The sequence below is a fragment of the Lissotriton vulgaris genome, chromosome 1_1 (genome assembly GCF_964263255.1).
Source record: "Lissotriton vulgaris chromosome 1_1, aLisVul1.2, whole genome shotgun sequence".
In the NCBI taxonomy this organism is placed as follows: Eukaryota; Metazoa; Chordata; class Amphibia; order Caudata; family Salamandridae; genus Lissotriton; species Lissotriton vulgaris.
Window position 1 is genome coordinate 1872111907 of NC_141685.1, and position 25219 is coordinate 1872137125.

Genomic DNA, 25219 nt, shown 5'->3' on the forward strand with positions numbered 1-25219 from the left:
CATGCTGCATACTCTGTACAGCCACAAGAACACTGCCTCAGGATGCTGGAGGATGCCCCGAGGAACAACGGGCAGGAAGCAGCTTTCTGCAGGTAAAGTTCCACTGGTTGACAAAAACATGAGAATTGGACACAGACAGTACTGAAGTAAGAAGTAAGCAAACTTAGCACTCGTCTACAGCAAGACATGTTAAAGAGCAGTGCATGCTGGTTCCCATCAGGACACTGTGTGGTACAGCGTCTTTAATGTGATGCATTCTTATCTTTACTCATCAACTGTAGTGTTTTGGCAAAAGCAGCTACATTGCATCCTGGTAGTTCATTTTGCCAACGTTTGCATGCACATACTGCAATGCATCAGAACCGTATTTTGACATTTTTAGATATGGGCTTTTCAGGAGAATATAAATAGCTAAAACTAGCTATGAGATAATTACAGGCCCAACGGAATAGCGCATTGATAGCACATGCCTTTACTGCAGTCTCTGTTGACATCCCTCTGGAAGTAGCTCAAGTGGCTGTTGTCAGTATTTTTAAGATGGCCACTGCACTTTATGAGAGATTAGCCTACTCATGCCCCTGACAAAAGGAACGTTTAGTGAAGCGTAGAGAAAAGAGAGTGTCTGTTGTGGCCCCATTGGACATCAGCTTGGTTAGTATGAGTCTCTCCCATGGGCTGCATCCATAATAACACCTGTAAGGTCATTGCAACCTCATACTATTGGAGGTACTGGGCTGTTAGCAGTTGAGCCAGACTGGCTTAGTGTGTATATTTAGGGTCAGTCCTCTTTAAACACCGAATTCCTGGTGATGTCTAAACAACTGAGCTATGGGAGCAAAGACAAGCTAAGCGAATCCACACACATCTGCATATCAGCCCACAAGGAAAGACTATAATTTGCTTGCCAGTGCAACAACTTTGGAGCAGTTGAAGACTTGTGACGGGATCACGCAGAAATGTGAGTAAGGTTAGATGTCAACTGCTAAGCAGAGTGAGATATGAAAGCTTATGATGTAGTATTGCGTGCACTTATTCTTTTCATAATTACTACATTGCAAACACAAAAATATAAATTAAAACATTATAATTTATAACACCAGTAGTTTTTACTTTTATAAATGCAATTCCTATTGCATTGTAAATGCTTGTTTTTCTTCCACTTGTTACTGCTTTCTTTCCCCGCACTGCTCTTTCGTGAGACAACGCCTTTAATGCTCTTACCATTCAGAATCCGTTTTTGCCTTTGGTCTTCCAAGTAAGATACTGTTTAACTGCCTATTTGAGGTATTTGAGAAAAAAAAGTTCAAATGATTGATCCTGACAGTGTCTGGTGTTATGCCTGACACGAGGCTCTTTAGAGAGTATAAACCTGAGGGAGGCGCCATCACAAAATTACAGGTCACAAATTGAGAGGCTGAAAAACTACAAGCCATTACAGAGCTGCACTGCTGGACAATGATGGGCAAACTTTTTTTTTCTCGCTCTCTCTCTAAATACAGTTTGTTTTCATTTTGATGGTATTCAAGGCTCTGAAAAAATAACTTGATTTCCCTATCACTACAAATTGTATAATTTCTCGCGAGCCAACATATCACGCAAACCTCCCAATATCTAATAAATATTCACCAACTTTGATCTTTCCTAAGGCCAGCCATTTTAATGAAAGGAAAGTCCAACAACAAGTTAATTGTTTCTTTTGACGTTTCATTGCATGGAATTCATGGAAAGCATATTGTATACTATACATACTCTTGCTATACCACACTCAAAGGTTTGGGTCACCGTCCTTTAGCCACTAGCTTCTTTGGCTTGGAAGCCGCCAGCCACTGGTTTAATACATTGTCAAACACATCTCAGAGCAGTCCAAAGTAGCATTTTAGTCTTGCCTTCTTTCTGTATCCATCTATCTTAGTTGGAAAGCATGTTTCTGAAAAAACACTTATCACACTTTTAAATCTTTACCTCTGCCAAACATTGTACACATGTATTAGACCTGGCATAATTGGTGTGGGTTTCCCCTGTATTTTTGCCTTTGCCTCCTGTGTTTTACTGTGTATTGGACTTTGTTATGCTGGTCTAGATGCTTTGGGCACTTTGCCACTGCTGTTCAGTGCCAAAGTGCAAGTGCACCCTTTGTCAATTGTTGTTATGGATTGGTGATTCCATGATTGGCATATCTGATTTACTAGTCAGTCCCTAGTACAGTGCACTGTGTGTGCCCAGGGCCTGTAAACCAAATGCTGCTAGTAGGCTTTCAGCACTGATTGTGCCACCCCCACAAGCAGTCTTGTAACAAGGTCTCAGGCCTGCCTTTGTGGTGCCTGTGTGCAGTCTAGTACTGCCATGTCGACCTGGCAAGTGCACCCACTTGCCAGGCCCTAACCTTCCCTTATCTTATATGTTAGTAACCCCTAAGGTAGCCCCAATGTACCCCTCTGGGCAGGGTACAGTGTATGTGAAAGGTAGAGCATGCCCTGGTATGTGTGGCATGTCCTGGGAGTGAAATACTGCCAATTTTGTTTTTCACTATTGTAAGGCTATCTGTTCCCCTAGGATAGAATGGGGAGTTTGCTCATAATATCTTATGAGCAATACTGCCCATGGGAACAAGATAGGAAAATAAAGTTTGATGTGCCTGAACTCATAATCTTAAGCTGCATCTTTTAGTGACAGGGATTTTTACATTCTGGGTTTGAAAATACCACTTTTATAAAGTAGGTATTTTCTTGCCTAACCATCCAGCGTGCCTCTGCTAGCTTGTGTACTGACTGTCTGGCATGGGAGTGACAGGGGCTGGGGATGTGCATTCTGTTCAGACAGCCACTTGGGGGTTGCTGTGTGTCCTGCCTTTCCAGGGTAAGTCACGGCTGGGCTGAATAGACCTGGGCTGCATTCAGAGTAGGGGAAGGAAATTTATTTCACACCTGAATGGGCCTAGCCTGCCAAAGGCAATGCTGTCTCCAACTCCTGCCAGGAAGCTGCACCAGAGAGGACAGAACTGGTTTTGGCTGTTCAAAGAGCTTCTCTGCCTCAGAGAACAAAGAGATTTACTGTATAAAAAGTGGGGCCCAGACCGCAGACTTTTAGATCACTTTGGGAGATTAAGAGGAACTTTTGCCAAAGGGAAGAGCTGAAGAAACTGAGGGGAAATACTGCCCCTGTGCTGTTTGCTGTCTGGGGTTGGCCTGCAATGGCTACTTTCTGCGAAGGAAATGGAAAAGGACTTAGCTGTTTGCTGTGTCCCCTGCTCGAGGAAGATCTACAAGGGCTTGAAAAAGAGCTTGCCTCCTGTTCTGAAGTCTCAGGGACACAAAGACTTCACCCTTAGCTGCCCTGAACTTCCTTGCTTGGAGTTCTGACCTGCCAAGAGGTGCCTGTAGCGGTTCTGGGCCTCTGGAAGTTGTTCTATCTGTTGGGAGTTAAAAAAGCAACGCAACGACGAGAAGCACGACGCATCCGCACCTGTTTCTGATGCATTGCCGAAGAAACCAGAGCATCACCTGCCCACGGCTCGAGAAATCGCTGCGTGCCACATTGAGTGCACCGGTCTCCGAACCCTCACATAGTCCTTGGATTACCTCATTGCATTGAGGCACCAGGTCTGTCGCATCTTTGGGGGATGCAGTAAGAAACCAACGCTTCACCTCCCCATGCAGCAAGAAACCAACGCATCACCTCCCCTGCGCAGCAGCAAGGAACCAACGCATCACCTCCCCCGGAGCAAGGAACCAACGCATCACCTTCCCTGAGTGTAAGGAACCTTCCCTACTACCCTTTTTGTTTGTGTGCGCAATGCATCCAAGGTACTTTGTGTGTAATGTGTGGCATCTGGAATTTGCTATGAACTGAACTATTTCTACCATTTGAAAGTCATATTTTTATTACTGTATTGTGGATTTTGGTCATTTTGGTCTTGTTTAGTTTAGATAAATATTACTTATTTTTCTAAACTGGTGTGGTGTCCATTTGTAGTGTTATCACTGTATTACTGTGTGTGCTCACAAATGCTTTACACACTGCCTCTGAGATAAGCCTGTCTGCTCGTGCCAAGCTACCAAGGGGGTGTGCAGGGGTTATTTCAGAAGTGTATCCCCCTTACCCTGACTAGGAAGAAGGGTCCCTGCTTGGGCAAAGGTATCTGCCTCTGCCAACTAGAGACCCCCATTTCTAACAACATTTAACAATCTTTTTTTAACTGTTTTGCACTGCATCAACCATTTTCTCAATAGCTTGTGTCAACACTGGAGTGCAAGCGTAGGACCAAAGGGCTTTGCCAATGCTGACTGTCATTTTAAGCGAATCCCAAAACGATCGTAAACTGCTTTTAGGATTTCATGATATCGGAGAATTCCCCTCAAATATCCTCACTCTCCGAGGTCCTAGAGTTTGTTAGCATCAAATTTGAAGTGGCCTGATACTTCTGTGCAGCCAGAAATTAGATTTAGCACTGCATCAGGATTGCTTAATGTGTGCCTGTGGTTTCCAGTGCCCAGCACCGGCACTTAATTATCAGCACTGGCACTTATTAGATGGCACCTGATGGCACTGTTTGTCTAAATTAGAGATGAATACAACAACAGTTGTTTATTAATTCAATATGCATTAAAAAATAACTAATACATACTTTTCAAGCCATTTTTATAGGTTTGGGGGCCTGGCAAATTCTGAATTGTCACACTTGTAGGGTATAATGGTTAGTACTTGTGATGATCCTATCATCAATAGTGCTGGCAGGGGCAATAGATGGTACAAGCTGCAGCGGTCACCTGACGAAGGCCCTGGCACTTATTTATTTCCAAATTAAGCACTGATTACAAATGATGCAATTACAAATGATGGTCTTTCTGATATTCTTATTATGTATTAAGAGAAATTCATCAATAAACCACTCCAAGAGGAGATGCAGTACTATTGTAAAGATGTCAAATTTAAAAAATGAAGGCCAACAGCAATATCTGTGTCCAAGGACTGAATAGGTCAGACTGACAAATGTAGTCATGTGCTGTGACTTGTAAAATAAGAACTGGAACACTGGCTCTTTGCGGGCTATAATGCTCATGCTCACAGAACTCCGCCAAGAAAATGTCACTGTTGAGCCCGTAAACCAATACTGCAAGAGTTCTGAAGTTGACAGGCTTAGTAAAATGTATTAAGCAGACCAGAAGCAACAAAGTCATATTTTATTTGAATTTCGTTAAATGTTGTATAGTTAAAAAGGTATTTGACGTTGTTCAGAGCCTGGGTTCCAAATTCCTGGTACGGGATTGAACCCTTGCTGGCAGCACCTACTTTAATTTTGTAACATTAGCAATAACTCAATTTCGCTCTCCCAAAACTATGTTTATTTGATTGGATGTAGATGTTTCGTCTGGGATAGTCTGAAATAACGTTGCTGAATGCAGAAATAATGGAAAACAGGATGCATGATTCCGTTGATGTGGATATCCTAATATATACAAGATGCCATTAAAGGTATAGACGTCTGAGCTATCATGTGAGAGAGGATTCCTTAGTTTTTCTTGACCAGGGCGTATTTTCTAGGTACAGGCATCAGTTAAAATAAAATGTTTTTGTCTTGACTACACAGTGTTGGCATCTCAACACCATGTCCATATGAAAATTACTAACTGGGAAGAATAAATTAGTATTTGCCACAACTGCATGGCCAACATTAAACCACAGAAGTAACAAACCTCTACTGATTGTGTGTGTTCTTCTGTTTTGTGTTTAATAGCGATAGAGGGTGACCAAATAATAAGGCCCTTTTTGTTTACGATGTATTTGTTTATCCCTTCGTTTATCAGTTGGCTTTCTTTACTTTATCATTAGTTGTATAAGGAGGGGAAGAAAGGATTACCGGTCCAGCACACGCCCTCCCTTTTACAATATTCTCACAAATGTGTGTGGAGTTCCAAGATAGTGGCCCAAGCTGTCAGTTGTGATATATTGGCTGAGCAAAGGTCATCAGAGGCAACTTAGTTGTGGAGCACAAACCCTCAACCACAGGGTTGTGCTCTTCCTCGGGCTGGAGTTGCAAGAACCAATGCCGGAGGAACAGGGCTTTTTGTTGGATTCCTTTTCTATCAGCCTACTTTGCCAGTGGATTCAAGCTATCCTGGCTTCTAAGATGTGTTACCCCGAAACTGGTCCCAGGATGCTTGTTTCCAGTTCAGGTAAGACCTGACTTTTCAGTTCAGGTTGGACGGTTCCCATAAGCCATATGGTCAAGATTGATTTGCATATACCTGGGTCTGAACTGTGGTGGCGAAGTGAGCTCAAGAACAATAACGGATGCAACCCAGATCTGTTACTGGGGGTGAGTGTCTGAAAAGTTTCTGTGCTCCGTCCATCATCTCCTTGTGTTTGCTATGAGTCAGGAGTGCCAGACGTACACTGTGTGCAAAGTAGATTGACCAAAAGGTGAAGGAAAAAGGAGTATTCCAATTAACTAAAGACCCGCTTAAAAGAGCCTTTAATTATGGTGCCTTTGTTAAGATTGAAAACAGTGAGGACCTCTTGCAAAGTAATGTTCCTAGAGAAAAAAAAGAATTGGTGAGTATGTTTCTTGCCTTATCTAGTCCCCTACAGGATCAGTGGCTTTTTGTTAGGATCGGTTTAACGTGCCTAATCTATGTGAGGGGCTCGCCTTAGTGAGATAGTGTACACATGCCCAACTTTATTGCCCCATACTTGGTGTTAAAAAGCATCAAACTATGTACAGTACCAGTCTCTAGTTATCCATGCTCATGAAATGAGTCCTTGTACCATGTATAACCTGAAGCTTAGAAAGGAACAGGCCCCTTAGGAACTCATGGGAAGAGGACTCTTACGTGGGTCATTTGTTTACCCTTCGTCCCTGCCATTGGCCTGCATGTCTCCATGGGCCTGAACAGTCAATGATTACAGGCCACCATTGAATCAGGGCATTCTCCAGATATCAGCATCCTAGGCACCACAGACAGATGTGATATCAAATATCGACATTTTAATATCGACGTGCAAAAATATTGACTTTTAATGTTTCACCAAGGTAAGTCAAAGTGGAGTTGGAAAAATAAGCCTTGACTCCCCAATGCGCGCATATCATGACAGATGGTGTATATATGTATAGGTCGATTACTTTGTTTATGGTCTTTTTTTACCTACAGAGGGAATCCGTATTTGAAATCTGATTCTGTAAATCTCGGCCCCAAGTGTTTGCTCTGTTTCAGAGCTCCTTGCTCTTTCCTTCCCCGCAAAATAAATATATCTTCCCTCTTAAGGAAATCGCTCCTGGGTCGAACACAGGTCTTTTCTTATTGGCCTCTGCAAAGTGCGATCAACTAACCTGCGAAGAAAATGCAATGTTTTATATCTAAGGTTCATTAACTGTACCAAGAAAGAGTGAAATAACAATGGTATTGTAAGAAATTTGATGCACTACATACATTTGTTGTAGAACAGACGATGTTTAAATCTGTAAAACATTTGAGAGGTACATAACGCTTTCTGAACCCTAGAATGTGTGCACGAGGTTTTCCGCCATTAGTTGACACTTGGAGCTAATCACCATTACATTGGTTTAGTGTTTTTACGTTCGAAGTGTGTCAAGGGTTAACTTCTTTCACTCAGTCGGAAGGAATGCTGGCAATAAGTGCAAGCCTGAAATTAATGCTCCGAAGGCATTTTTGACATTTTGTAGTGCTGGGCATTGAGGGGAGACCTGGCTAATGATCAACTTAAAAGGTATTTGCAGCTGTGGTGTTACCTCTGTTCATATTAGTCACATTAATCAGACTTTTCCATGCAGCTTTTCTGCTTCTTGAATTTTCACACTGTCTTGTGTACAAATATGTCAGCTCTTCGCTGGCTCCTCGTAAATGTCTGGCGCCACGTAAACGATGAGCTCTTCCCGAACTGGAATAATTATATTTCCGTTTGTCCATAAAATACAGAGGAATTTACTTTGCAGATTACATTTTTCATGCTTCAAAAATCAAAAATTGACCAATGTTAGCATTTTAACGTACGAGCCATTGGAAAGGTTTGTAAGAGAGTGAGGCCTGGCTGGTGGCGAGCAGGTCCTCATTGCTTTAAAGAGGGAAGAGAATTCTGGCTGCAAGGCAGCACAGTGTGCAGCAAGAGGGGAAGCAGTGATCATATCTTTAATGCCTATGGCCCATGGAAAGAAGTAATGGTCTTGAGTCCCATGGCTCTGGACACCCAACCTCCCAGCCAATATGTACCCAGAGTTTGTCTACTCCAGAAATGTGTGTAAGACTTTCAGACTCCTTCTGGATTAAGCTTTCTGTAATAACCAAAGGTTCAGTGTGACCTGTGCTTTCTAAACAGGGTGTTGTTTCACATTCAAAATTGGGCGTGCCCGTGGAGCTGAGGAATCCCCTATGCCACTGCAGGTGCTTCAATTACTGGAGTAACCCAGGGGCAAAAAAGCAAAAATGAATTGCTTCAGTAGACAGATGCTGCACGAGCATTAGTGTAGCGCAAAGTCTCTCCAGGAGCAGTAGCACGAACCCCCACCTGCCCAGCTCCCACGCAGAGGGCATTTATGTACATTAACTTGTACCCAAATAGGGGCCTTTTAGAAGGTGGTTGCATTCTGGAGCTGCACCCATCTTGTGACTCCAGGCCCTCCTCAAACATCTGGGAATCCTGCAGCACAGACTCAAAAAGTGGAGCGTAAAGCCACCGCTCCTGAATGTCTGCTGAATGCTCTTCAGCACAGTCACACACAGCGGCAGTGTGCCCCTGCATGGAATGACACTGTGGTGCACAGCACTGCCAACGTTACTTACTCTTACTGTGTGCCAGTTCACTAAACAGTTAACAGGTTGTCCAAACCTCAGAAATAAAGGGACTCTCATATCATGTTCCAATGTATTTCACGGACGGGAGACTCATTTGTGCGTTTTGTTTGGAACGAATCGAAAGAAAGTCACAATGTTTAGGTAATACTACGATGACCATTGTATGATAAAAAGTTTGCAGGGTTCATCTGGGTTTCTTTATTAAACAATGGCATAATGTTTTAAGATGGAAAACGCTAAAATTAAGAAAAGGTTAAGTACATCAGCTTAGACCTTATGTACCAACTTATTTCACTCTTTCCCATTATCTTTCCTGGTGACACTCTACTGTTCATTCCACATGCCTACCTTATTTATTTATTTATTTATTCATTTATTTATTGATTTATTTATTTATTTATTTATTTATAAGGTTTTATATAGCGCTGGCTGGACCCTAGGGTATCAGAGCGCCTTACAAGGTAACATCAAGATGAGCATAACATAACAGTATTTCTAGAATGAATTCAAGAGAGGTGAGGAACATTTTTAGTACAAAGTAAGCTATAATGGAAAGGGGCGACCACTCGGTCCCCCCGAACGTATGGCAGAGTACCTCGATCCCCCCGGGAAGCCATTTTGGGCGGGAGGCGCGTCTCGGCTGGTATGCCCGAAGCGGCGTAGCCGGGGCGCGCCCTTTCCCGCCCTAGAGTGGGCTGGCCTAGACACTGACGCGGCTGGCCACGCCCTCGGGGCAGGCAGGGGCGGGTTTACGCCCGCCCTGAAGACGGATAAAAAGGGACGCAAGACCAGAAGACATCCTCTTGTTCCTGTGCTCTGAAGCTGCACCTCCTCGCTGCACGTGAGCTCGAGACGGAACGAAGAGCCAATTTTGAGCGTTGTAATCTTTCTTTTTGTCTTACAGATACTCTGTCGGAGAAATGCCCAAGAAAGGCGGGAAGAGAATGACGACCGAACAGATGGTTCGGGTCCTCATGAAGGAGATGACTGAGCTGAAGAAGCGGGTGGCGGAGAGAGACGGGGAAGGGGGGCCGGAGCGTCCGTCGGCTGGAGCAGCTCCGGGAGGAAGAGCCAAGAGGCCAAGGAGGGGACCAGCTGGGGGAGACGCCCCGGTTCCCTGTACCCCGCTCGAAGCGCCAACCCCAGTACCAGTAGAGGGGAATCCGATTCCTGTGGTGATCACCCCGGTGTCCAAAGAGGATATGCCGCCCGAGCTGGCAGCACAACTTGCAGCGTGGTTGGGCGACAGTAGTGAGGGCGCCACGGCTGCCGAGGCCCAGGCGCTGATGAAGCAATTGCGCGAGAAACGGGATGCAGCCAAGGCGTCCGCGCCGGCTGCAGTAGTTGACAAGCCACAAGGGACGATTGTGACCGCATATGCAGCGTCCGGTGCAGGTAAGCGGCCATTGCCGATTGCGAGGGATGAGTCAGCACCCTCTCGTAGAGAAAGGTTGGGTCAACATGTGCCTTTGGCAATTAAGGAGAAGATTTGGGCGGGGGAATACGTGAACATCTTCTCGTTGCTTGTTGATCATTATGAGGTGGAGCATGTTAAGGGTCAGAAAGATCTTATGCATCCGAGTGTTTGGCGCGCAAAAATGGCCGCCTTTAAAGTAAATGAGACTATCGGCAATTGGGGCAATGCATGGGGAATTTTTACGTCAATCTTGGGGGAACGTAGGCCCGAGTTGCTTTCCGAGTTGCCGACCTATCAGTCAAGAATCATGGGGTACTCGACATCACACCAGGGTAACCATTGGTTCTGCTACGATAATCTTTTTAGAAAGGCAAAAGAGCATAATAAAAGCTTAACCTGGGATTGTTATGATTCTTTGACATGGGATAAAATGAAGGAGACAGGTATGTTGAAAATGCCATTGGTAGGAAGTAATGTTGGCGAATCCTCCCGCCATTATGGGGGGACGCCCTTTCGGTCAGGTACGAGTACCGACGATTACTCGAGACCTGCCGGCAATACAGGAAAAAGGGGGTTCTGCTTCAATTTCAACAAAGGTAAATGTACCAGGCCCCAGGGATCGTGTAAATTTAAACATGAATGTAGTGGGTGCGGGTCGTCCCATCCTGAGTCCACGTGCAGAGCCAAAACGGGTGATAACGGGGGGAGAGGAGGCGCCAAACAGGTCTAACGTAGTCCGAGGGGCGCCTTTACCTACCCCGATTGATACCTTGGCGATGATTCCCTGGCTCAGTGAATACCCGGATCGTACTTCTGCTGGGGTGCTGCGGAACGGATTTTCGTATGGTTTCCGCATCCCGGTAGGGGACTTTCAGGGCGTGGAGAAGTGTAAAAATCAACTTTCCGTCCTGCAGCATACGACCGTGGTTCAGGAAAAGATCCGGAAAGAGGTTACTCGAGGTCGGGTCGCCGGCCCATTTAGTGTACCCCCGGTACAGAATTTTGTTTGTTCTCCTTTAGGGGTGGTCCCCAAAAAGGACCCGGGTGAGTTTCGACTGATTCATAATTTGTCAGCTCCACGTGGTCTTTCTGTAAACGATGCAATAGACCCAGAAGTGTGTTCGGTGCGGTACGCATCCTTCGATGAGGCCGTAGCCATTTTGAATCGCCTGGGGCCCGGGGCGCTGATGGCGAAGTCAGATATCGAGTCAGCGTTCCGGTTGCTCCCGGTATACCCGGACGATCAGCGTCTCCTAGGTTTTATGTTTCAGGGTTATTATTACATGGATAAGTGTATGCCGATGGGGTGCTCTATATCTTGTGCCTATTTCGAGAAATTCAGTAGTTTTCTACAATGGGTCTTCACAAAGAAGACGGGTTTCCAACATGTAATGCATTACCTTGATGATTTTCTGTTCCTTGGGGCAGCCGGGGATCTCGAATGTGGCCGGGCCTTGGCCGAATTTTGTGTATTAATGAAGCAGTTTGGTGTGCCATTGGCACCAGGTAAGACGGTGGGTCCTGCGACTTGCCTCGAGTTTCTGGGGATCGAGTTAGACTCCAGAGAAGGTTGTTTTCGTTTGCCAACTGACAAAGTGTGGAAGTTCAGGGCAGCCCTGCAAGTGTGTCTAAATGGATCTAAAGTTACGCTGCATCAATTACAGCAGTTGGTGGGACAGTTGAATTTTGCCCTGAGAGTTATACCGATGGCCCGCCCCTTTTCTCGTTCAATTGCCCAAGCTATGGTCGGCCTAAAGGAGGGCCATCATCGCACGAGACTATCGGCTGAGGTCCGCCAGGACGTGCGTATTTGGTTAGCATTTCTGGCGGACTTTAATGGTCGAGTCATCTGGAACAAACCAGCCGTATCCTCTGAAGAGCTGGGGCTATGGACAGATTCAGCAGGTAGCATAGGTTTTGGTGCCATCTTCGGCACAAAATGGTCGGCACAAAGGTGGCCGACATGGTGGCATGACAATGGTCTGACAAATAATATTGCTTTCCTGGAACTTTTTCCCATTTTGGTGGCCCTGAGAACCTGGCCAGAAGGGTTCAAAGATCACTCTGTGATATTTTGGTCTGACAATATGACCGTGGTCGAGTGCATCAATAGTCAGGCAGCACGATGTAAACTGATTTTAAGACTGCTCAAAGAAATTGTTTTACTGTGTATGCAACTGAATGTGCTGTTCAGAGCAAAACATGTCCCAGGGGTAATGAATCTGGCGGCTGATGCACTGTCTCGTTTTCATATTCAGGCTTTCTCGGGTTTCCTTCCCTCAGCGGACCCAGAGCCGGCACCCTTCCCCGAAGCTCTCTGGTCTCTCGGTGCCCCGAACTTCGTCACCTCGTGGGAGAGAGTCTAGCACCACGGACGAGGAAAGCATATGAAGGGGCGTTTAGGTCCTACGTAGCCTTTTTGGGGACTGATAGAGAGAGGCTTTGGGGCCACGAGGAATGGGTAGTGAATTTTCTGATGTCCTTACGTAGGGCTGGGAAATCTGTGGCTACGGCCCAGAGGCATCGTGCTGCTATTTCCTTTGTTGCCAGGGCTCATAGTATCCAGGACCCGACAGCGTCTTTCGTTGTACAGAAAGCGCTGCGTGGGTGGCAACGCCTTGAGGGTCGCAGAGTAGATGAGAGGCGCCCGATAGGTTTGGATAGGTTGGCCCAGTTGTTGGCTACACTCCCTGCCACATGTTCATCTCAGTTTGAGGCGGTGTTGTTCCGAGCCGCTTTTACGCTAGCATTTCACGGGGCGATGCGAGTAAGCGAACTGGTGGCAAGGAACAAACAGGATGTGGCGGGGGGTTTGTGCCAAGAACACGTTCAGATCAGAGGAGAGGCAATGACGGTCTCCTTTGTCAGGTCCAAGACCGATCAAGACGGGATGGGTGACTGCATAATCATACGCAGGATTCCCGGGTCCTCCATGTGTCCGGTAAAGTGTTTGGAAGATTACCTAGCACGAAGGGTGGCATTATGGGGGGGGACCTTGTTGAGACACGCGGACGCCACCCCACTGACGAAATTTCAGTTTCAGCGGGTGCTTGCGATGTCAATTGCCGCTGCGGGCTTGAACCCGGGCGAGTTTGGGACCCATTCCTTTCGGATAGGGGCTGCTACGGAAGCTACAGCCAGGGGTCTTAATGTTGAACAAGTGAAACGAGTGGGGCGTTGGTCCTCCAATTGTTATAAGAGGTATGTGCGGTTGCACATGTTGTAAAGCTGTAATGACGTACTCACGCCTCTTGTTTTTGTTTGGTTTTCAGTTGCGCAAGCCTACGAGGCGGGGCGGACTATGCAGTCGAGCCAACACCGGGCCAGCGGTCAGACATCACCGGCTGTGAAAAAGGAGGTGTGGGTCGTGGGCCACTCATACGTGAGGCGTGCCGCGGACGTATTCAAAGCAGGTGATATGATTCACGTAGCTGGGGAATACGGGTACAGGGTGTCCTTCTACGGAAGAGGCGGTCTCTGTATTGACCAGTTTCAAGCATATTTTGAGGATTTGTTAGGGCGGACGAGGTCACCGCCGTCTATAGTCATAGTGCATTTAGGGGGCAATGATTTGGTCACCACCGGTAGACGACTTCTCCTGGAGGCAATGCTTTCCACTGTAAGTTGGTTGGCGAGGAGAGTTCCGGGGTGCACAATTGCGTGGTCCCATATGATCCCACGAAAGGTGTGGCGGGGGGCTATTTCTATTCCTGCTTTGAATCAGTCTGTTAGAAAGCTTAATAACAAAGTGAGTAGGTTGTTCCGTTCCGGGACATTGCATTCTATTTCGCATGGCTGTATTAATGATGACAGTATGTATTCGGGGGATGGTGTGCATTTGTCTCGGGTGGGGAATGAGTTACTCATAGGAGACTTCTTAGCATGGTTAAAAACGTTAAAGCATGACCTTTAGGTAGGAGCTTTTTGGGGGGTCCGGATAGCCGGTCAACTATCCGGCCTGTGGCGGTAAGGTCATGATCGGTGAGCAGTAATTGGAAGATCCCTATGAGTGGGCGTCACCCAACACGGATGGGAGCGCTCGGGAGAGGTGGCCTTTGGCCCCTCAACGGGGAGGCGGTCCTGTCTAAGGAGAGGCCGCCGGAAGGAAAGGAAAGGCGGTCAAGGCCCCTTCCTGTGTAGGAGGGGTTACAGCCCCCTCCTGGGGAATTTCCCGGGGCCAGTGACGTCTGCGACGGCAGATGTGGTAAGTTGTGTGGGGTTTGGGGGGAGGTCTACGCTACCTTCTAGATACTCACACGAGTCCTCGAACGACCTTTAAGTGGCGTCGAGTTTATTGGGGCCCCCGTCAAGTCAAGGGAAATTGGTAGTTGCACTTGAGGTACGCCTCAGTGCTGTCGCCCCTCCCAAGTGGGGGGGGGGGTATTTCTGGTTAGGGATCTTGACACCGGTTACGACCTTGCCGTTGGCCCTTAAACGTTAGGATGTACAATTTCAATATTTCAAGAAAATGTTTTGTAGGTTGTTAGTTCGGCTAGGAGAACCTCTGTATTAGAGAATCTGTTAAGGTTAGCCAAACATCGCAATGTGGTAATGAAATTGTACATTAATATGAAACTGTTTAATGTTATAATTTTTTGTTTTAATAAATACGGCCGGGGAGGGTCACTCCCTCCCTCTTCCAAAAACTTCAAGAACTGTTTCCGGTTTCCCTCCTTTGGGGATTGTGTTGAGAGGGGGTGGCGGGTATCTCAGCCATATGGAAAGGGGCGACCACTCGGTCCCCCCGAACGTATGGCAGAGTACCTCGATCCCCCCGGGAAGCCATTTTGGGCGGGAGGCGCGTCTCAGCTGGTATGCCCGAAGCGGCGTAGCCGGGGCGCGCCCTTTCCCGCCCTAGAGTGGGCTGGCCTAGACACTGACGCGGCTGGCCACGCCCTCGGGGCAGGCAGGGGCGGGTTTACGCCCGCCCTGAAGACGGATAAAAAGGGACGCAAGACCAGAAGACATCCTCTTGTTCCTGTGCTCTGAAGCTGCACCTCCTCGCTGCACGTGAGCTCGAGACGGAACGAAGAGCCAATTTTGACCCACCCACCAGCCCCTGAAGACAGCCAGTTGTTTGTAATAAAATGGATCGATAATTCTATTTCGTTTACAGGTTGTGGTATTATCGTGTTGATATTGAGTGTGTAATAAAGTTGGTCGATTTTATGTATGTTTTGTGATTAAAGATATTCGGTTTTTAGTGTCCATTTATAAGCATGCTTATTTTGGTCATAGTGGCCAATGTATTGTTGGTTTAGTTAGCATTGTCGTATTTATTTTGGTCGGGCGGTAAGGTCATGATCGGTGAGCAGTAATTGGAAGATCCCTATGAGTGGGCGTCACCCAACACGGATGGGAGCGCTCGGGAGAGGTGGCCTTTGGCCCCTCAACGGGGAGGCGGTCCTGTCTAAGGAGAGGCCGCCGGAAGGAAAGGAAAGGCGGTCAAGGCCCCTTCCTGTGTAGGAGGGGTTACAGCCCCCTCCTGGGGAATTTCCCGGGGCCAGTGACGTCTGCGACGGCAGATGTGGTAAGTTGTGTGGGGTTTGGGGGGAGGTCTACGCTACCTTCTAGATACTCACACGAGTCCTCGAACGACCTTTAAGTGGCGTCGAGTTTATTGGGGCCCCCGTCAAGTCAAGGGAAATTGGTAGTTGCACTTGAGGTACGCCTCAGTGCTGTCGCCCCTCCCAAGTGGGGGGGGGGTATTTCTGGTTAGGGATCTTGACACCGGTTACGACCTTGCCGTTGGCCCTTAAACGTTAGGATGTACAATTTCAATATTTCAAGAAAATGTTTTGTAGGTTGTTAGTTCGGCTAGGAGAACCTCTGTATTAGAGAATCTGTTAAGGTTAGCCAAACATGGCAATGTGGTAATGAAATTGTACATTAATATGAAACTGTTTAATGTTATAATTTTTTGTTTTAATAAATACGGCCGGGGAGGGTCACTCCCTCCCTCTTCCAAAAACTTCAAGAACTGTTTCCGGTTTCCCTCCTTTGGGGATTGTGTTGAGAGGGGGTGGCGGGTATCTCAGCCATATGACCATGTGGACAGTAAAAAACAACGATGAATACGAGAACCAAAGACTAAAGTTAACAAAATTACAGGGTAGTATGGCTCAAAGAGAAAGGGCAGGAAGAGTGATAGTTGAGACTAAAGAAGGGAGAGGGGGAAACTTTTGAGGGTGGAGGAATAACATGGGAAGGGTGAAGGAGCCCAGGGATCATGGGGAAAAGATCAATGAGCAAAGGGGAAATGAGGTTGAGAGAGATGGAAAGGAAGAATTAAATGGTGTGGTCGTAGAGTAAGGGGGGCGAGTTTACAGTAGAATAGGGAGAGGCCAGGTCAGAGAGATAAGGGCCAGAGATCTTTCCTCTGCTAAATGAGAAAAGAGGGTAAGGAAGTAGGATAGGGGAGAATTAAGAGAGAGGGGGGAGCAGAAAGAAGGGTGGGCAGAAAAAAGAAAAACTGAGAGACGCAGAATTAATAGGGACAAGTGTTAAGTGCAGGGAAATAAGGGCCTAAGTAATGGTTAAGAAGGTGCAATTTCAAGGCTTTTTTGAAGTTACAGTAGGAGGGGTTGCAGCGTAATTCAATGGAGAGTGAATTCCCGATGGATGGCACATTTCCAGAGAAGGAGCGTGTTTGGGTGGCTTTCTTATTTAACAGAGGAGGGATGAGGATGAGGTTGTCAGAGCTTCTCAAATCTCTAGAGCTGCCAGCTTTTAGAAGTTTCTCAGATAGGTACTGAGGGGCGTTTTGATGAAGTGCTTTATGTGTGATGCAAGCAGTTTTGTAGGTGGATCTGCCTTCAACGGGGTGCCATTTGAGGGATTTGAGGACAGGAGAAATGTGCTCAAATCGATTGCAGTCCGTGAGTAGGGGGATGAGGGGAATGAGGGAGGATTAGTGAGAAAGAGAGATAAGGAACTCAAATGTTGATCAAAGATGGTGAGGTGGTTGTCAGAAGCTTGATTGAGGATATTGCCAGATTTGAATATGGAGATGTCAATATCACCTGGGAAGGAAGGGGAAGGGTGGTCGAAAGTTTCAGTCCGTATCGGATTTTGCAGGAATTCATTATGGGGAGGTGTACGAGGAAGATACTTTTCCATTTAGAGGGGCGTTTGGTGTAGAAGATGTAATTTGTTTTGATAATGGAGGTGAGGCTGCAGTAGTTGTTCATGAACAAGGTTTCTTGGTGATGTTTTAAAAGTTTGTGCTTAACATTTTTCTTGGTATTTTTGGAGAAGAATGGAGTTAGGACCATGTCTACTGAGGGAAGGATCATAAGCTATGAAGGGAACAGTGCGAGGAGGCATGATGAATCGGAATTATTGAGGTCCTGTAGAGAAGGAAGGTGTGTGGGAGTGGAACTTAGCGTTGGACGCCGAGTGTAGGAGGTCAAGAGAGGAAGGAGACGAAGGGTCTACGTTACAGAGAGAGAGCTAACAGAGTAGGGCGGAGGGATAAGCTGAGAAGAGGCATAGGAAGGTAGGAATATGTAGATAGAAGAAAAAGGGGGTAGCGGAGGCTGGGGCTGCGTATAAAACAAAACATAAAGACGCTGACAAAGAAGTGGGTAGGTAGGGGAGTCAAACGTCAATTGTAGTGACAGAACAGTGGAGAGTAAGAGTAAAGAGTGAGAGTAAAGAAAAAGTGGTGGTAGGGGAGGCTAGGACTGCATGTAAATAAAGAAGCTGGCAAAGGAGTGGGTAGGTAGGGGAGTCAAACGTCGATAGTAGTGATAGAATAGTGGATAGAGACATAGTGAGGAGGGGGGATGGAAAGTGCTGGTAGCTAGTGGAAGAAAACATGGAAGGAAAATTGGGCAAGCTGTTGTATGCATAGTAATAGTTAAATAAAAAGAACATCCAAGTGAGGTCACAACGATAAAGGGAAGCATAAAGACATATGATAATCAATTACTTAAATACATATTATAAACGATAGGCAATGACTCTAAAATATAAAATAAAATAAAAATAAGAATAAAAATAAAAATATAGATTAATCAAATAAGAAGAAAATATATATGAAATATAGATATGAAGATCAGCAATAACAAATATCAACAAATAAGTTGGGTGGGATAAGATTAATTAAGTAAAAATAAATAATAGAGCAAGATAACGTACAGAAAAAAACACAAAACATCCATATGCAAAAAATGCTGTCTAGGTAGAGAGTTCGAATAGGGAGGAACTGTCGAGGAATGATAACTCAGGAGGAAGGTGCCAGTATAGTCCTATTTTAGTGTTCATGAACTGGTGAGAAAAAACCAGTGAAGAGGTAAGGGAGGAGATTGCGCAAGGAAAGAGGCCGGGGACAAAATGGACACTAGAGAAATCCCAAGATACTCTAAGAGATTGTGCAAAAGATACCATTGGCAAAATGGAGGTCAGGTAAACTCTCTATCCTCCCAAGGGACTCGAAAATACAGTCAGGTCAGGCGCTCGAGACGGATATCCATAGTCATTCCCCACCAAGTGCCATAGCCCAAGAACTCAGCTAATAAAAACCCACTTCGAGGACTGTGTTGCAGATCGCCACAGGGGTCCAAAGGCAGCAATCACCGGTGTCTGGAAGAGAACTAAAAGGGATCACCCTTTCTTTTCCACTCCCCCTCTCTCAGCTTGGGAGCAGCACAAACCTGGAACAATTATGAGACTCATTGGGCTCACCAGAGGCTCACTAGAGACGGAACGCCACATTCTAGGCCACCAAAGTCCTCTCTTCACCCGATCAGGCAAGCGCATCGAGACACAGGCGAAAGTGATCAAGAGAGTAAAGTAAAAGTGTCCCCCATTTGAGACGCAGCTCACGCTTCTTCTCCCGGGCCTCTGCGGGGGTGAGGAGAGACCAGCACAGGTGGGAACAAGTCACAGGAACAACTCACAGGGGGCGCCTCCAGTGCAAGCGGTCAAGTTATGCTCTGCTGGCAGCGAGAGGAGGCCGGCCCTCGCATCCTCGCATGTCTGGCGTGATCTCGGGCCCGAGTCCCCTGGCAGGTCCTGCAGCCATTGAATCCAGTCCTAGATACAGGGAAGGCAGAGGGCAGGTGGAGAGACCCAGCGGGTCGAAGGAAGGGGCCCAACCCCTTGCCACCTTGAGCTCAGCACCGGGTGAGCCCAGCCCGGAGTGGGAAAGTTCACAGGGCCGTTCACCTCAGCCCGAGTCCCCTGGCAGGTCCTGCAGCCGTTGAGTCCAGCCCGAAATGCAGGAAAGGCAGAGGGCAGGCGGAGAGACCCTGCGGGTCGAAGGAGGGGGCCCGACCCATCGCCGCCTTGAGCTCAGCACCGGGTGAGGGATGTATGACATTACAATGCATGCTTTTACCACAAATGCCTTTACAACACGGTTTTTACAACGAAAACCTTTACAACGCATAGCGCTTTGGGGTGCTGGATAGTGAATAGTTTAATTTACTATTCCAACTCCAGTCCCCGTGGACACTAGAGAAGGTGTTGGATAGTAAATTAAACTTATTCCCTATCCTAGAGCGCCCCCCAGCGCAATGCGCTGTAATGGTTTGCGTTGTAAAAGTTGCGTCGTAAAGGCACTGCATGGTAAAAGTTGCGTTGTAAAGGATGTTTCCCCCGGGTGAGCCCAACCTGGAGTGTGAGGTTCACTGGGCCGTCAGACACCAAGGTGCGCGGTTGGATGGCGGAAGGTGAGGTTTCTCTGCAGCCCCAGGATGCCAAAACTGAGGAGATTGCAGGAGGAGCCCCGAAGAGCTGGTCCCGTACCGCAAACTGTCCACTATGCTTCTTTGCCCAATTTCAAAATAGTTATTTTCTTCAAAAACAAAGAGAATTCAGAATATCAACCATTTTTATTTTTTATAGATTTTTTCTCCTAATGTGTTTTAACCAATTTCAAACTGTTATCAGTATAGGCTATTTCTGGCTTCTTCCTCAGCACTACCAGCTTTTCAGAGTTGACGACCTGTCGGTCAGTCTACCAGTTTCCCAATAGGCAGTGCATCACGGATTGGGGATAGTTGATATGCCCATCTCCCAAAAACTGTGTGCACTCCTGGCAATCAGTCCACCACCAATCCTTTCATTTACGCTACATTACATCCATATAAATTCTGCATCCTGGCACTCAATACTTAGTTTGGGTTTATGCTACAGTTTTTTGTGTATTTTGAGTCATATATTTTTGTATCCGGCCACTCTGCATGAAACATAGGGCCAGATTCCGATGTCGTTCAGAAGGCCTCCGAATCGGATTTGGTTTCCCGGATCCGATTCGTAGCCCTTGTTTCCGACTGATTCGTACACATGTCCGACCAAGTATGATGTGAAGATTGCGTACCTGTCGACCGAATCATTTCCGGCACCCCAACCTGTCTGTACAACTCGTTCGTAGCTGAATCATGCTGCGCAATGGAGCCGAATTCCGACCGAGTGAGTACGATGAACGATTCGGACAGCGGCTTCGCTTCGGTCTCAGCGAGATAAAACGGCTGTCGTAATTGTACTTGGGGGGCCCTACGAATCTGTCACTGGGGTGTGCCCATGAGTCCCCCCTGTCAGACCATGCACAGTGTGCAGGGTGTACGCTTTTCCCCACCCACAACTTTTTGCTATGGGAGCCAGTGTACGCGTTCGGTAGTTAGGCTCCCATTGAAGTCAATGGGAGTACGACCGATTCGTATCCGGATGCAATTCAATTCAAAAGTGCTTTATTCGAGTAGTTACTCATAAAAGCAAGACATACAGACATATTAAAAAACAATTAAATATACAAGTACTCAGAAATTACAAAGCACTTACAAATCCATAGAACCGTTGTATTAAAACAAACCACAGTATTAATGAGAGAATAAGAAGGTGTAAAAGTTCATTATTAAAATCTTGATTTTAAATGACCAAAGTTAAAAACCTTAATATAAATTTCATGAAGACACTGATACAATACATAAGCAGGAAATAGTCAATTCACTAGCAATCTCTGCTTTTCATCGGCAGAGAATAGTTACATTACTAGCAGTCTCTGCCTGATGATCCAAGCCCACCCAAGGTATTTTGCAGTGGCAATTATGATCCATGTGAGGGAGGTTGTACATAAAATGCGCAACACAACTCTACTACATGTGGTACCAAGTTTTCTGCACATAGGTGCCAGCCAGACTCGTCTAGGGACACTATAGACTTTGCAAGAGAACAAAAAGTGTCCAAGAGATTCTCTTCCTAAGCCACAAGCAGGGCAGATAGTGGACCCTCCAGAGCCCCATTTTGCTGTTAGTGATCTTAGGGGGAGTGAACCAGCTCTCATTTGGAACAAAATTTTCCTGTCTAAGGGTTTAGATATAAAATCGCAGTACATTTCAAATACAGGAAACAATTTGACCTCCAGAAAACTAACAGCCATGGACCCATTATTAGAATTACGCAAACTGGCGTTAGCAACATATTCCCAATACATATTCTTTAAGATTGACTTAGAAGGGAATAAAGCTCCTGATGGGTCAAACCACAACTCACTTAGCCCGAGCTCAAACAACATCAGTTTTAGCATTTTAAACCAAGTGATCTTATGGAAACAGTCTGCTTTGATAACGTCAGTAAATCCTTCCGCATAGTGGGCGAGCTCAGGGGTAGTCCAGAGCCTACGCCAGTATAAGATTGGCCGTAGTCTGGCTAAGTCCACAATTTGTTTCCTGCCAAGATCGTATCTCAATAGAGTGCTATTCGGGGTACCAGTAATTAACCTCAAAAATGTATTCTCAGATATTTGGAGCGCACTCAAATTTTCGTAACCCCACATCTCTGCCCCATAGAGCGCAGACCCGATTGCCTTGGCTTCATAAATCATCAAAGCTGGTTTAACTGGTTTAGTCAAAGACTTCCTATGTTCCAGATTGATAACACCAGCTAATTGTTTATGGCGTAGAGTTGCTATATCAATGTGATGACACCACCTATTGTTATCCGATATGTGGATCCCCAGGTAGGTGAATGACTTTACCACATCAAGAGGACGACCACTCATGACGATTTTGGACTTGAAACTACGATGTGGATTAAATATCATGAGCTTCGTTTTAGACACATTCACCTCCAGACCGTGATCCACACAGAAGGTATCAAAGTTGGTCAATGCATGTTGTAAACTACTTGGGGTTTTGGATAAAATTAACGTGTCGTCTGCAAACATTAAAATAGGAACTTTTACACCTGCAAGAGAGGGAGCATCCACTGACTGAGATAACATACGTGGGACAATACCGTTGATAAATAGGGTAAACAGGGTTGGGGCCATTGAACACCCTTGCCGAACCCCGCGCTCAACGGGAAATTCAGCAGTGTCCTTTCCATAACCCCCCCCCCACTGGATTTTTGCGTAGGTTAACTCATGAAGTCTCATGATCATAGTCAGCAGAACCTCGGGAACCCCCAGAACCTCCAGAACCTGCCATAGTTTTACCCGCAGCACCAGGTCGAAGGCAGCCCGCAGATCGACAAAAGCCGCATAGAGGCTGCCTCCTCCTAATACCACGGTCCTCCACTGGATCAATTGAAAGCAAAAAACTTGATCCACTGTACTGGTTGCCCTTCGGAAGCCAGCCTGGAAAGGTGATAGGATATTATTATCATCTGCCCATTCAAGCAATCTATTGACAATCACTCGGCAGACTATTTTTTGTATAGTGTCGATCAAGCTTATTGGGCGATAATTACTTGGCTGAGCACGATCTCCCTTTTTATACACAGGAATAAGGTATCCGGATGCATTCAAATGTATCGTACTTGATTGATCGGACTCCCTTGACACAAGTCGTACTGAAAGCATTCCGGACACCAGCCGTTCGGTTTGCTTTCCGAACTAGATCAGAATCGGGCCCATAGGTTCTAAACCCACATATCTGACTACTCATTTTTTTCTCTGGAGCATAGTTGCCACTGGGGTATATGAGACATTAGCACATTAAACAAAATAGTTTCCTCAAAGTACCTCAAGCGTCAGGAGAAAAAAAATAATGTATGATCACTTTGTTTTTTCAAAATCAATGACAATTATTTATGTACTCACAACCACCAATCCAGTCAACACACCCTACATTAATCTATCAATTCAGCCTGCTGAACTAATTGTGTTAGTCCTTCTTTTGGACGTTTTTAATTTAAGGTGGAGTTGTTCTACTTTCTGTGACAAGTTCAGTCTGTTCATTAGTGAAGATGTGCTAGCACATAAATGTATACCAATATAACAAGCTCAAGCTGAAAGGTTATACATATTCTATCTCAGCAAAAACCTTTGTTTTCCGTCCACTCCTTGTGTCTCAAGTCTTTTAAGTGCTTTGGGAAGAATTACCTATAAAAAATACACTTTGGTAAATTGTCAGTTCTTCCAATTCTTGTGCGTTTCCCAAGTTCATGCGATGCAATGTGAAAGAGATTGAAACGTCAAGGCATACCCTTTATGGTTTATTTGGAACTGTGAATATGGTTGTGTTATGTAGAACTTCAAAATCTGATTTACCAAAGGATGTCCAAACAAACATTGACTAAATACACCACCACTTTGCACTGTTTATTTATTTATTTGTTTGTTTATGTTGGAATGTACGTATGCATTTAGCTATCTATCACTTTATTTAGTTGATTTGCAGTGTTCCAACATTTTGCCAAAGCCACTTCACAGCCTCCTGACTGCTACGTGTGTGCTATTTTCATCACATCTACATGGAAATTTACTGCACAAGGCACTCTTTGAGGGCACTTTTTCCCACACAGTTTTGCTACTGGTAAAATATATTGTGACTGTACCTCAGAATGTAGGATGTGCCTACAAATAGAATTCTGAGTTGGATGGTAGAACAGTGTTCTGGAAGTCACATTTCATCAAACTGGTTTATAGTGGTAAGTTAAACTAAACAAAAAATGGAAGACTGTTTAACTCTTCTTGTTTCCTTATAGGTTGCGTTATCTCGCTCAGGACAGACAAAGCCCCACGTCGATTTTCTCCTGGATGCACACCCAGTCTCATCTGAAGTAGTCATTCAGCACTCCTCAGTGCAGGATGGAAATGCCCTGGTTATCACTGGAAGAAAGGTGAGGGAAACATTTAACTCAGCTATGTCACTCATCTTGAGAATCTCTGAAAACTTGATTTGGGTGGAAATTTTAATTTCTTCCCGAATTAAGTTTTTGATTTCTGTGGTTGTACCATATCCTCTAACATCCAATAATGCTTTACTCACCTGTAGAAATCTGTACAGTAAATACCTAGCACCACGGTGTTGATAACATCCCAGTGCCCAATAACTGATGCAGACATCCCACATTCCATGCAATAGACACCTAAGTGGTAACACTTTGCTAAGTTGTGTTTAGTAGAACTGGTCCTTATGTGAGAATACTGCAGATATATGTAGGTGATCTAAAGGTGAGCTCTAGGATGGAGAGTAGTGGGTATGCTTGATAGAGGTACATTTGGCTGATTGCAATCGCTTTATTTTTCCATGTTTAAATGGGCTTTTACAATTTTTTGTCATTTGCAGCTCATCAATGGTAGTGTGCTTAATACTGAGCTTAGGAGACCAATTCATGGACACTAGTATGAAATCATGATCCAGGAAGCGGTCCAGTGATCCTGATGTCCACAAACTCATAGATCAGGATCCACAAGAGAAGTGCTTCATGTTACTACTGGGTCCCAATAGAGATGTGGTGAACAAGGATACAGATATATAAGTACAAGAGATTTTCAGTGCAGGAAACAAGCAATATCCCACACACAGTAATCCTGGTGTTAAAACACAGGGCCAAAGATGTTTGAGTAGAGGGGTATCTGACCAGGGGATACCTCTCTGCACAGCTCATAATCAGGCCGATGGCTGGGTGCCACCAGCATATTCGCAGTAGGATTTACCAAATTATTTGAGAACGGCAAGAGCGGTTCAAGTTAGAGACTAAGAGTTGAAGTCAATATTGACCCATTTAAGACTCAATGTGAGAGAGGAACTTAATTTAAAAA

General features: G+C 45.6%; 1 protein-coding gene across 1 annotated transcript in view; it reads left to right on the plus strand.

Annotated features, from left to right (window-relative positions):
• MET (MET proto-oncogene, receptor tyrosine kinase) overlaps window positions 1-25219 on the plus strand; it is a 426751-nt gene that overhangs the window by 201947 nt on the left and 199585 nt on the right. Inside the window, exon 4 of the mRNA XM_086919386.1 lies at window positions 24160-24294. Within this exon, the coding sequence (XP_086775512.1) occupies window positions 24160-24294 (135 nt within the window). The remainder of the gene's footprint in view (window positions 1-24159; window positions 24295-25219) is intronic.